The sequence below is a fragment of the Mirounga angustirostris genome, unplaced genomic scaffold, assembly GCF_029215605.1.
Source record: "Mirounga angustirostris isolate CCGP_5_RB_7025 unplaced genomic scaffold, mMirAng1.0.hap1 SCAF_8, whole genome shotgun sequence".
NCBI lineage: Eukaryota > Metazoa > Chordata > Mammalia > Carnivora > Phocidae > Mirounga > Mirounga angustirostris.
Genome location: NW_026991716.1, coordinates 30200765 through 30214163, shown reverse-complemented (window position 1 = coordinate 30214163; position 13399 = coordinate 30200765). Strand labels below are relative to the sequence as shown.

At 50.8% G+C, this 13399-nt stretch overlaps 1 protein-coding gene across 3 annotated transcripts; it reads right to left on the bottom strand.

The window, feature by feature from the left end:
• Positions 1–436: 436 nt before the first annotated feature.
• Positions 437–13092, bottom strand: KIFC1 (kinesin family member C1). Of its 3 annotated transcripts, none has more exons than XM_054505819.2 (11): positions 12896–13092; positions 7936–8073; positions 7701–7800; positions 6688–6741; positions 6519–6569; positions 5913–6310; positions 4460–5239; positions 3496–3786; positions 3322–3395; positions 3098–3173; positions 437–579 (listed from the first exon to the last, which is right to left on the bottom strand). In XM_054505819.2, exons 2-11 carry the CDS (start codon positions 7960–7962, stop codon positions 535–537), a joined length of 1896 nt encoding a protein of 631 aa, XP_054361794.1. In that variant the 5' UTR covers positions 7963–8073; positions 12896–13092; the 3' UTR covers positions 437–534. The 3 variants fall into 3 exon arrangements, with proteins under 3 accessions (XP_054361794.1, XP_045722656.1, XP_054361793.1); XM_045866700.3 differs by lacking the exon at positions 12896–13092 and adding an exon at positions 12701–12889 and having other exon boundaries at positions 7936–8076; XM_054505818.2 differs by lacking the exon at positions 12896–13092 and adding an exon at positions 12701–12889.
• Between the last annotated feature and the right edge of the window lie 307 nt (positions 13093–13399).

Sequence of the window (13399 nt, the reverse complement as noted above, 5' to 3'; positions counted from 1 at the left end):
ACGCCGCGGAGAGCCAGCCAATGGGCAGCGGGCGGGCCGGCCCTGGCGGTTCGAACGGGAAGCCAGGGAAAGGGCGGGAGGAAGAGCCAGCATTTTGTGGGAGGGCGCGTCGGCCCCGCCCCTGGGCTCGGGTTCCCACCCTCCCACACCCGCCGGAGGAGCATTCCCGAATGGGCCTGGGTGGCCTGCGGCAAACTAGTGACGGTGGTTGGCTGGTGGGCACATCTCCTAGAGGCGGACAACGGGGAGGGGGGTGGTATGGGAGGCTTAGGCCACCTAGACTCGAGGTGATGGCCTGATAGGGAGAAAAGCTGACGCCCTTGCTCTGCAAACACAAATACTTTGCAGATCCACAGTTCCCATTTTTACAGATATGGCCCATTGCTAATAAAACCTTTATTTAAAGAAAAAAAACCCCAAAAACTGTTCTTTATTTGATAGACCCAGGTCACACAGCGCCCCTCCCCCCCAATAAAGCATCCCCAAACCGCCCCCCACCCCCACCCCAAACACACAGAGGATCTGGATCTGTCTTCATTTCCTGTTGGCCTGGGCCGTACCAATAACACACTGGTTCACCTGCGGGCAGAGGGTTTAGACAGGATAAAAACGTTTTCTAAGTAACCAAAATAACAGTTTTCTCTGTTTCTCTGGATTGCCTCCCACTCCCAATATTGGGGCTGCCCTCAGAAAATACTGAAGGGCTCTGAAGGTGGGTTCAGGCTGGTCTCAGTTAAGGTGAGGTCTATGCCCACTAACCACACCAAGTCTGGATGAGGTGAAGAGGCCTGACTGAGAAGGGATGGAAGCCACACACAGGAGCAGAGAGAGATGGAACGTCCATTTTCAGCAATACCGTGGCCCAGAGACCCCAAGCCTCCCACCATTTACTGGTTAATAAGTTAGATAAAACATGAACAACACTCATTTAAGAACCAAGGCTCCTTGGAAAATAAATGATCCTAAGTTTAGGCAGGATATGTACACGATGAATCTACAATAAAGACTACTGGTTCCTGTCTAAAGGACACAGAAGCCAACTTAAAGGAGCGCCCACTGGCCAAAGATGGGGCAATTTGAGCATCAGAAAAAATGACTACAAAGGATATATATCAAATCCATAAGCATCTGTAAAATGACACCCACCCAGATAAAAACCCACTTGGTCACCTTTGGAAGTTGCCAAGATACCAACTTCTAATATTGAAAATTAATAAAGAATCTAGCATTTACTCTGCCTTTCCTATATAGACTGGATTTCAGAGTAACCAAATACATGGCAAAGGGAAGTTCTTTATAGAAGAGACAGGACTAACAAATGTAAAGTGACTGAGAAAATTAAACTCCCTAATGAAATAATAGATCTAGGTACGATCTTTGTTTGATAAAATCACTAAGTGAAATCACTAGGTCAATAGGGAGTTTTCAAATGGTAACAAGCTGGTAACACCCAAATCCCATGATTGATTTTTATTTCATTAAAAGTAAAACAATTGGATATTAGGTGCTCCTGATGCAACAGGAAGTATACTGTACCATCTTGAGTTTTCTCGTCAAGAAATATAAGCCTGGGCGCCTGGGTGGCTCAGTCTTTAAGCGTCTGCCTTCGGCTCAGGTCTTGATCCCAGGGTGCTGGGATCGAGTCCCACATCGGGCTCCCTGCTCTGCGGGAAGCCTGCTTCTCCCTCTCCCACTCCCCCTGCTTGTGTTCCTGCTCTTGCTATGTCTCTCTCTGTCAAATAAATAAATAAAATCTTAAAAAAAAAAGAAAAGAAATATAAGCCTGATTCAAATCTAAGAAGCCCCTAAAACTTTAGTGGAAGGAGCATAAATCTCCTAGAGAATTCATGGCATGACCTTCCCTTAATGTTTAAGTGGGTTTGGAGCCTGACTTCACACTACTTGGAATGGTCTGAAACCCATCTAAGTCTCTCACTTTTTTTTTTTTTTTTTTTTGAGAGAGAGAGCGTGTGCACTCATGGGGCAGGGGGGCAGAGGTGGAGGGAGAGAAAGAATCTGAAGTGGGTTCCACGCGACGTGGGGCTTGACCTCACGACCCTGAGATCATGCCCTGAACCGGTATCAAGAGTCGGACGCTTAACCGACTGAGCCACCCAGGTGCCCACATCTAAGTCTCCTTCGATCCAGCAATCCCAATGCTAGGAATCTCTCCCTACATAGTCAGATATGACTAAACAAATATAAAATGACATATATGTACAAGGTTAGCCAACATGGTCTTGTTTGTAAAAGGGTGGAAACAATCCAAGTGTCCAGTAGAGGGAACTGGTGGATAAACTTTGGTGCAGCCACATAGCAGAGTCCCAGGCAGACATAAAAATAATGGGATGATCTCTGCGTGCTGGGGGTGGGGAGAGGAGTAATCTTAGGGATATCTTGTTAAGCAGAACAAAGTACAGAACAACATATATATATATATCCACACACACATATACATACATATATATGAAAAGAGAGATGTCTATAGAAGAAGGGAATAAGCACAAGCATATTGCTTATATTTGCAAGAAGAAACACTGAAAGGATAAGTAAAATGCCAAATGTTAAAAATGACTACCTCTACCAGGGCAGGTGGGGAGAATGGGGTGTACAGGGGCGGTGGTAAAACTTCATTTGTTGTGTATAGCTTTTATATAGTTTTGACCCCTTAACTACCTATTTTTAAAAATTAAAAAACCCTGGGGCACCTGAGTGGTTCAGTCGTTCAGCGTCTGCCTCCAGCTCAGGTCATGATCCCAGGGTCCTGGGATCGAGCCCTCCATCGGGCTCCCTGCTCTGCGGGAAGCCTGCTTCTCCCTCTCCCACTCCCCCTGCTTGTGTTCCCTCTCTCGCTGTGTCTCTCTCTGTCAAATAAATAAATAAAATCTTAAAAAAAAAAAATTTTAAAAACCCCAAGACCCAATAGCTAAAAATGGATCCAGAGAGATAGTACCCCAGATGCCCGGCAAATGCAAATCCTTTCCAGATGAATGTGCCCTTGGCCTAAAGGACTGAAGGGGACCCTAAAGGGTCAGAATGGAGAAGCCTACAATCACCCAGGGGTCCTGACAGGGCCTGGGCTTGGTGGTAACTGCACCTTGGAGGCAAAGCGTAGGGAGTTGAGGGACTCAGAGACGTTCTCTTCTAGGGGGGAAATGTTCACGAACATGAGCCTGTGGAGAGAGGAGAGGGGACCAAACCCCAGCATCAGTGGCTGGGTGGAGCCTGAACCAGGTTCCCACTGTTGCCCCTTTCCGGCCCCTGACCCCAGCCTCACAGTCTCCACCCAACCCCTCCTGTCTGTCTGTCGCTTTCACTCACATCTTAGCGCTGCCACCCAGAGAATTCTGCAGCAGGTAGGTGAGTTTGCTGTTCCGGTAAGGAATGTGGGACTCCTGGAGGGTTGAGGGAGACGGGTGATTAGGATAGGACAGGGTTCAGCGTGAGCAGCCTCAACCCACCCCAGGTCCCACCGGCCCCCATCCCCATTCCCACCTTGTTGCTCAAGGCCATGATGACCAGCCCCAGCGTGGACAGGCTGCTGTTAATGGCTTGTGTTTCCCGAAGGCGTTCCCGTTCCCCAGGGCCAAGGGCTAAGCCAGGGTCCAGCCGCTCACTCCCAGCCAGGTCCACAAGGCTGAGGGGGGCCCCACACTGCAGGCCCCGCCCGGCGTGCTCCCCAGAGATCTGGAGCTGGAACACGCTGTGACTGCGTGATGAGCGCTCGTTCTGTGACGTGCGGGCCACCGCCCTGTTCTGGCGGGCCACGTGGAGCAGGGCCTCCACCTGGGGACAGGAGGAGCAAGGGGCAAGAGCGGGCAGGGGCTCAGCACGCAGCCACATCGGTAGCAATGACCCAGAGCCAGTGCCTGCCCTCTTGAAGATTTCTTTCTAGCCAGTGAAGAGACAGAATGATTAAGTAAAATGCACAGCTACGGCCCCAGAGTCCTGAGGGGGAAACTAGAACAGAACCAGGAGGAGCGCGTGAAGGTAGGGTGAGGGCTGCAATTTGAGACAGGATGGCCAGGGACAGCTTCAGTGCCTTCAACTCTGAAGGCAGCGAGGGAGCAAGCCATTCGAAGAGAGGAACATTCAGGCAAAAGCCCTGAATCGAGAATGTGATGAGCTGGCTGGGGAACAGCCAGGAGGCCAGCGTGGCTGGAGAGAGCTGAGCAAGGGGAGTAGTAGGAAATGGGACCTGAGATACAGTGGGCAGGGGCCAGGAAGCCCTCGGCATGTGCGTCACTCCACCCCCTCGTTCCCTAAGGCAGACAGATCTACCTTACAGCCCCCCAACCCCCCCCAACCCCCGGCCAAAACTGACGTGGCGACCCACCGACGCAACCCACCCTTCCCCCATCCTTCTGCTCTCTCCTGGTCCCTCCTCTGTCCACCTACATCCTGTGCCACCCTGCCTGCTCCTCCCCATTCTCCAGTCCCAGTGCCCCTCGGTGCTTACCTCTTTCTCACAGGACACAGGAACATAGCGGGCATTGGTGACAGTGAGCTCCTCACTCCCCGGCCCTGCCCGGCGAATCTCACACTCACCGCCCTGGCCCTTCCGGGTCCCCGTGGCCAGCAGGTCTCGGACAGTCTCATTATAGATCTCTACGTAGCTTGCCACAAAGCTGTAGGTCCAGCCCTGACCGCCCAGCTCCTGGGCCACAGAGAAGAGGTGCCGCAGGGCCCGAGGGATCAGGCCCTCCACCTGGGGGTCTCCCCCAGGCCCACCCTCCATGGTGAAGGTCTTGCCACTGCCTGTCTGGCCATAGGCAAAGATGCACACTGGGTAGCCATCCAGGGCTGACTGGACAAGCATGGCAATCTCCTCAAACACTTGGTCCTGTCCACTCCCTGGTGGGAATACCCGGTCGAAGGAGAAGTCGTGGCGGGTGGTGGGGGCCGGCGCCCCACTCAGGGTCCCACGACGATCGTCAGACCGGGAGACACTGAGGCGGGTTGGAGGATCGGAGGGCCCGCCGGGGCCAGAGGGAAACAGGAGGAAGCCTGGGGACGGGGTGGGCTCCCCTGGAAGGACAGGGCGGACCCGGCAGAACACACGGATATTGCCTTTGAGTTCCTGTAGCTGGTTGTGGAGTCGCCGGCGCTCCATCTCTAGCCCATGAAGACGTTCTCCTTGCTCCACCAGTGCGGCTGCCTGCGCTGCAGCCTCCTGACGCAGACATGCCACCTCCGCTTGGCTAACTGACAGAGCTGCTTCTGAGGCCTTCAGCCTCCTCTGTTCGGAATGGAGTGGACACAGAGGGTGAGACCCAGCAGAAGAATAAGGACAAGTCATAACGAGGTGGGGGGTGGAGGGAGGGCGGTCCCTGTCCCCAAGGACTTCAAAGTCTGCTAAGGAAAGAGGTAAGAAAATAAGAGTCATGGTACCAGATTAGGGAGTGCTCTGGGAACAGCCAAAAGGGGCACAAGGACAATGATAGCTAAGCCGACACCCAAAAGTATTGGAATAAACCAAGGAAAAGACGGAGAACAGAAAGAATGTTCCACAAAGTGGGAAGTGAATGTGCAAAATGCCCTGAAGAGAAGATTGAATCATTTGAGAAACTGCAAGTAATTCCATCTAGTTGGTGGGGACATCAAGATCAAGGAGTCAAATGGACATGAGAAGAAGAGAGAATGCCGCAGGGATTTTTGACCAGGGAAGAAAGAGACTGAGGAGAAGATGGAGGATGAGGGGAGACACAGATCTGGGGTGGGGTGGGGGGCTAGGAAAGCAGTCAGGATAGGGAGAAGTGGGGCAGAAAGCAAGACGCAGTCAGGAGTGGGCAGGGGTGGAGAAGGACAGAGGAATACTGCTGGAGAGAGGTGGCCAGGGACTCCCAAGCCCAAAGAGTCCTCAGGGTAACCCAGAAAGGAGGGTTGGCGTTTGGTAAGAAGGTGGCCCTTACCTCCTGCTCCTCCAGCCGGGCGGCCAGTCCCCTTCGCTCCTCCTGCAATCCCAACTGTTCTTTCTGGAGCTCTTGCACCAAGCCTTCCTTTGTGCCCAGCTGCTCTTCCAGCTCCAGGACATGGGCCCTGAGGTTCCCCAACTCCTGCTGACCCTGCTCAGCCTGGGCCTGCAGCCTGGCCAACTCCCCTTCCAGTGTCCTGCACTCTGCCCCCAGGGCCTGGGCCTGTTGCTGGGCCTCCTCGAGTTGGTCCTGCAGTTGTAGGTTCTCCTGGTTCAAAGTCTGAGTCCTCTCACGGAAGCACTTCAGCTGGGCATTCAGGTCACATAACTGACCCTTTAAGTCCCAGGCCGGACGTTTGGTGGGTTTCTTCCCTCCCACCATGGGAGGGGCAGCCGCTAAGATGGGCACGGAAAGGACAAAGGTCAGGGAGGTCGTGGCTTTCTATCTTTCCTCCCTCCAGGCCTTTAAGGCCTCCACACCCACTGCTACAACTCTTTCCCCTCCAGAGACGGAGGGAACCAAATGGATTTTTTGGGGGGGTACTCACCACCTCCTCTCCTTCCTATCCCAGCCTCTCACCCAATGGTTATGCTTGGCACTTACCTGCAGGCTTCTGGGCAGGAACAGCAGGGCCTGGTTTCTGATTCTTCAACACTAGAGAATCGGGGAGTTAACATAAGAAATCACAGCACCAGGGTCTTTCCACCCCCATCATCTCCTTTTACACATACCCTCAAATCTCTCCTCAGCCCCAGCTCTGAAGCACTATTACCTGTGGCAATAGCTGTAGAACATCGGGGTCCTGAATTCTTGGGAACTTTTGGAGCTGTCGGGAGATGGGACAGGAAAAAGTAGCACAATCAGTCTCAGGGTGGCATGAACTCTGGCTGGGCCAGGCACAGAGTCGTTGCTTTTTCTGAGGATTAGAAATAAGATAACTTCGGGGCGCCTGGGGGGCTCAGATGGTTAAGCGTCTGCCTTCAGCTCAGGTCATGATCCCAGGGTCCTGGGATCGAGCCCCACATCGGGCTCCTGGCTCAGCGAGGAGCCTGCTTCTCCCTCTGCCTCTGCCTCTCTCCCTGCTCATGCTTTCTCTCTCTCTCTCTCTATCTCTGTGTCTCAAATGGATAAATAAAATCTTAAAAAAAAAAAAAAAAAAAGAAAGAAGATAACTTCCCTCTTCCTTGAAATCTGCCCAGCTCTGAAGATATCCTTCCCAGGACCAGAAATTACTCAAGACACCAAGAAATAAGTTGGACCAAGATAAGCAAAAAGAGCAGGGGGCAGAGCCATGTGTCAAGAGTGCTACCATTTATATAAAAAAAAAAAAATGTTGGAGAACATGTCCAGATGTGCTTGAACGCCCACAGAACGCCCTGGAAGGGACAGAACACCCACAGAATGCCCCTGGGCAGGGGAACTGGGTGGCTGGGGGACAGGGGTAGGAGGGAGACTTTCCTCTGTAAAATGACTTTTGTGCCTTTGGAATTTGGAGGGGGGTGGAGAGGGAGAGGGAGAGAGAGAATCCCAAGCAGGCTCCATGCCCATGGTGGAGCCTGACTTGGGGCTGGATCTCATGATCCTGAGATTATGACTTGAGGCAAAATCAAGAGTCAGATGCTTAACCCACCGAGCCACCCAGGCACCCCTTGTGCCTTTGGAATTTTAAAACAAGTGAAACCTATTACCTATTCAAAATAAGCTAAAATTGAAAGACAAGAAATAAGTGAGTTGAAGAGCACTGGACTTCTATTCCCTTGGTTTCTGCCCACTGCTAGAACCCACCTATGGTCTGGCCTTGTGTCTGTGGTCTTGCAGTGAGGGCAGGTGCTCTGGGGTGGGACGTGGCAACTTTGGTCACTGTATCCAGTCCTCGTGTCCTTTTCTGGAGATAGACAAGAATTGCGTACATTTACTCTCCCTGATTGGTTTAGACACACACACTCTCCCTCTGTCTCTTTCACACACACACACACACACACACACACACACACGTAAAGCTTTTCCAAACCCAGCTCACCTTCTCAGGCTCTAAGGCATCCTCCATCTGGTCAGGCCCCCTCTTAAACCTGGTTCCCGGTAGAGGCAGCCGAGAAGGAGCCTTGACCAGGGGCCTCTTCAGCTCTACGTTCCCCCTCACTTCCAACAAGGGGGACCTCTGCTGGGAAAAGAGAGACCCTTCAGACATACCCTGGAGCCCAAATGTCCCAAGAACTCCCCTTCTTAGTCCCCTAGCCTAATTCTCAACCACCAACAAGCACTGACTGAGTACCTCCTGTGCACAAACCGGGGCCCACAGATGATGTGCCAGCCAAAAGGCACAGAGAGAAGTGGGACATAATGCAAAAGTGGGAGAAAGTTCTAAGGGAAAAGCTGGACAGATGCTGAACTTCAGCGAACTTTAAGAGTAGTACTTTTTTTTTTTTTAAGATTTTATTTATTTATTTGACAGAGAGAGCATGCACAAGAGAGGGTGAGTGGCAGGCAGAGGGAGAGGGAGAAGCAGGCTCCCCGCTGAGCAAGGAGCCTGATACCAAGCTTGATCCCAGGACCCCGGGATCCTGACCTGAGCCAAAGGCAGACACTTAACCAACTGAGCCACCCAGGCATCCCAAGGGTAGTACTTAAACAAGCACAGAGAAATGGATACTTTCTTCAGAAGGCAAAACCTCAAACATACACATAATATGGCTGGGAAACCAATAGGCTCTTTCAGCTAAAATGGAGAATCATAAATAGGAGAGAGAGTGGAAGATAGATAAGGCTGAAGACTAGATAGGAGGAGTAGGTAATATTTTACTTATTTTTTTAAAAAATTTTTTTTAGAGAGGGAGAGAGAGAATCTTACACAGGCTCCACATCCAGCCCAAGCACCATGTGGGGCTCGATCTCATGACCCTGAGATCATGACCTGAGCTGAAATCAAGAGTCTGATGCTCAACCAACTGAGCCACCCAGGCTCCTCAAGTGGGTAACATTTTAGAATTTGTTTTAAATGCTTCCTCTGTATCAACCTAATCCTTACAGCAGCCCACTGAGGAGGTGCTATTATCAGCCTCATTTCGCAGATGAGGGAAAGGAAGGCACTGAGAGGTAAAATAGCTTCTCTAAGCTCATCAGCGAGTAAAAGGCAGAACCGCAGTTACAATCTAGACAGTCTGGTTCTGGAGGCCACGCGTTTAACTGCTAGAATATAGTGACCTGTAGGACTTTGATGCCAGGCTAAGGAGGAGTTTAGGCTTTAGCTTTGTGTGTGTGGAAAACCGGACACAGTTTCTGATCAGGCATGTTAAAAATATACAAAAGAGCCTATTTATAAAAAACAATGAGTTGTAAGTAGGCTGACTTGCATGGAGAAGACTAAGAAGCAGCATGACCCAGTTTAGAGACCACCAAAGTACAGGTGTGGGGTGGGGGCAGTGTGAAAGAGAGATCCTCTCCTAAGCACCTCAATTCGGTGCCTGGAGATTATGTCCACTCCACAGCTACTCCTATCTAGGGTGACCAACCATTCTAGTTTGCGCAGAACTAGCGGGTTTCTGAGGACACAGAACTTCTCCGTGCTAAAGCCAGATCCTTCCTATGCAAACCCTACTCTGATCCCACCATCAGGAGAGCACTATGTAGACTGATCAACTTCTGATCTTCACTATAATTAACTTTTAATTCCAAGGCCAGTCTCTCTGCCCTTTGGCTTCCTTCATTCATTCGATATTTACTTAGTGTTTGTTATGTGCCAGAAAACGATCTGGGTTTGGGAGTAATAGATGTGATCCCTGCCTGCAAAATACTCATGAAAAAATGGGGAAGAGAAGCATTTAAAGAGATTATTAAAACTTTACTGAGTGCTATCATAAAAAGTGCCCCAAGGAGGGGATGAGCATGTAGTTCAGATGGGGAGAGTGTCAGAGAACACTTCTAAAAGGTCTTTTAAGGCAAAACCTTGATGATGAGAGTTAGCCAGGGGGCTTGGGCCAAGGAAGAGCATCCCAGGCAGAAAGCAAGGAGGGGTGCATGCAAGGAATGTCAAGTTGTTCTGTTTAGCTGACACACGGAGTGTGCGCGGAAAGTGGGGAGATGAAGGGAAAGGATTGTGGCAGTCGGCCTGCCATGATAAGGAGTCTAGCGTTTACTGAAGGCAAGTGGGACCATGATGATTTTGTCAGAATAGTAAGACAAGATTTGTACCAAAAAGCAACGTGAAACAAGGTGAAGAATGAATGGAGGTAGATGAGGGGTATGACAGGCAGAAAGAATGCATCATTCCTTTCTTCCTTCATCCAACAAGGATTTGTTGCACTAAGATTTGTTGCAAGACTGCTCCATGCCAGACACTGTTCTAGAAGCTGGGGTGAGAGTAATGAATAAAATCCCTGCCCTCCCAGAGGTAACTTTATAGGACATTCTTTCCAGACTGGAGTACCACAGAATTAAACTCTACAAAAAATGATCCACTTTCTCAATTCTCCCAAGGATGTATACACCTCTTACCATTCTAGATGCATAAGAGAGAAGTTAATTCATTAGATAAAAAAGATGCATACAGCTTAATTTTCATGGAACTCAGCCGAGAGGGGCTGTTTTAGGAGCTTGAGGGCTAAGTAGAAATCCATCTGAGAGAGGGCAGGCAGTGGGGATGAAGAGGAGGGGCTGGATTACTAGAAACCAAGTATTGATCTAACTTAGGAGCTGGCCTGGTGAGGGGAGGTAGAGGGCAGGCAGTGAGGGAGATGGAGGAGTCCAGGGTGATTCCAAGAGGCCTGCCACAGTTCCAACAACCAAGAGAACAGGAGGAAGGGCTGTTTTTCCCTTTTTTAAAAAATTTATTTGGGATGCCTGGATGGCTCGGTCAGTTGAGCCTCTGCCTTTGGCTCGGGTCATGATCCTGGAGTCCTGGGATCCAACCCCACCTTGAGCTCCCTGCTCAGCCTACTTCTCTCTCTCCCTCTGCTGCTTCCCCGCCCTCTTGTGTGCTCTCTCTGTCAAATAATTTTTTTTAAAATATTTTATTTATTTATTTGACAGAGAGAGTACAGGTAGGCAGAGAGGCAGGCAGAGGGAGAGGGAGAAGCAGGCTCTCTGCTGAGCAGGAAGCCGATGTGGGGCTCGATCCCAGGATCCTGGGATCATGACCCGAGCCGAAGGCAGACGCTCAACCGACTGAGCCACTCAGGCACCCCAAATAAATAAATATTTTTAAAAAATGTATTTTGAGAGAGAGAGTGCACTCAAGTAGGGGGAGGGGCAGAGGGAGAGAATCTTTAAGCAGACTCCCTGCTGAGTGCAGAGCCCTACAATGGGGCTTGATCTCATGACCCATGAGATCATGACCTGAGCCAAAACCAAGAGTTGGTCACTTAACTGACTGAGCCACCCAGGCACCCCTATTCTTTTGTTTTTTAATTAAACTTTTTATTTAAAACTCATTGCAGATCCATATGAACTTGTTAAGAAACAACATGGAGAGATTCCAAATACAACGAGATATATTTAAGGATGTTTACATCCTTATATTTAAGGATGTTTTCCCTATAGAGAAAACTCTGGAACAATTTGATGCCCAGGTTTTTTAAATTTTAGTTTATTGGCTTATTGTCTTTCCTTACATTAGATTGTGAGCATCATAAGAACATATCTGTTTTGTTCACAACCATATAACCAGTATAATGTCTGCTACATGTCAGGACTCAATACATTTTTAAAGGAATGAAATTGGATGTCCACCGGTGGGGGAATACTTAAATAAACTGTGATATATCCAGACCACTGGCTTCTATACAAAAAAAAAAAAAAAGGAGGTGGCATTATTTTTCCTGCTGCCTGCAGAAATGTGCACAAAGAATAGAGTTATATAACTTATGACACATTTCCCATCTCCCCATAGAATGGCAGCTTCTCATAGAATGACATCTATAGAGATGACAGGGATTAGTCTTGTTTATTGTTGCATCCCAAGTTATCTACAACTGTGCCTGGTACATAGTAGGTGCTCAGTAAATATGAGAAGGCTTCTACTGTTTTTCACTGTCACAATCATACTGCTCTGCTCTTTAGCTGTCAGGATACAAAGAACATCTCTTCAGGTTGAAACTTGTTTTGGGTAAATCTGAATGTGAAATACTAGTAAACAGAGGATCCAGACAGGAGTCTTTTTCTGGCACCAAAAGTCAATACACTCTCGCTGTCACACCTCTCTCTCCACTGGAGAGGGAAGGCTGCAGATGGTTGTGGGGTGCAGCAGGGCGCTGATAAGAGAAGAAACTTAAGTCAAGCCAGTCTCAGGAGTCAGAGATCTCTGTAAAACCTGGAGGAGAGAGAACGAGGAGTCCTTCCGTTCAGGTTACCCCAATCCCTTTATCCCCTTCCAGCACTCCAAAGCGAAAGGAACAAGAGAGAACTGGAAAGATCATCAGCGGGGATTTGGCCTCGGGCACCATTTCCCCAGCGGTAGACGGAATCTCAGAACTCCCCTTTCTCGATCACACACTGCAATCGTCGGTAGGAATGGAGAAGTAGGTACGAGTCAGACAAGCCTGAGAAATCGAAATGGAAAATCCTGGAGACATGAAAGTGAGGAAGGGTGTATGGGACTCCCTGAAATTGGGGGAGAGCAGACAGACATGCACTCCGACTTCCTGGGTCTGCTCCCTGCCCTCTCCCTCCCTCCTGTCCACTGTTCGGGGACGCACGGACTTTCACCCTCCAAGCAGGCAGGACGAAGGCCGGCCGGGAGCCGGGGGCTCGTCAGCATCGTGGGCAAGAGACCCAACGCGGCTTCTACTCACCTGCGGCTCCATGTCCAGTTCCGTACCACACGCGCCAGGGGAGCACAATGAAGAGGACACGGCGCCCGGGCTCCCGGGACCCGCGTTCTCTCGCCGGCTCGCGACACAAAGCACGCGCGCTCCGGGCTCCGGGGGGCTACCAGCCGGGTGCCACACCCGCCACTTTTGAATTCCAACCGCCGCCACCTTTCTCACCTCCCTCCGCAAGCAAGGGCCAATCGTCGCCGGCGCCACAGCCAAGGGCCAATCGCAGCGCCCTCCGCCTCCCGAGGCCACACCCCGCCAGGCCGACACCTTCTCCTTCCTGCTTCGCGGGCGACCGGGAGGCAGGCTAGTTAGTCACACTTCCGGCTCCACTTCCACCTCTCTCACCCTCCCCTCCTGTAGCCGTCGTCGCGCTGCACTTCCGCTCGGCTCCTCGCTGCAGCGCCTTACGTCAGAAAATGCCTGTAACGCGCCGCGCGAACGTGCCTAGAGTGGGGCGAGAGCGCCGGAGGAAAGTAATCACGCGTGCGCAAACGGGGACCCGTTTAGGGGGAGGGACGCGACGAGCCCGCCCCTAGCGACTGCAGCAGGGAGCGCACTCGTTACCCTCGACTGGATCGTAGTGATTGCGGTTGGTGGCGCGGCGCCTCTCCGCGGAGTTGAACTCCCGGTAAAGCTCCGGGAAAGTGGTAGCAGGAGCCCTCCCGCGAATGT

Excerpts from the sequence above, each read along its gene's own strand:
- KIFC1 (XM_045866700.3), bottom strand. Across the intron at positions 6,311-6,518 it reads TCCTGCCCAGAAGCCTGCAG|CGGCTGCCCCTCCCATGGTG; the intron begins GTAAGTGCCAAG and ends TGCCCATCTTAG. Across the intron at positions 580-3,097 it reads CCCTACGCTTTGCCTCCAAG|GTGAACCAGTGTGTTATTGG; the intron begins GTGCAGTTACCA and ends CTCTGCCCGCAG.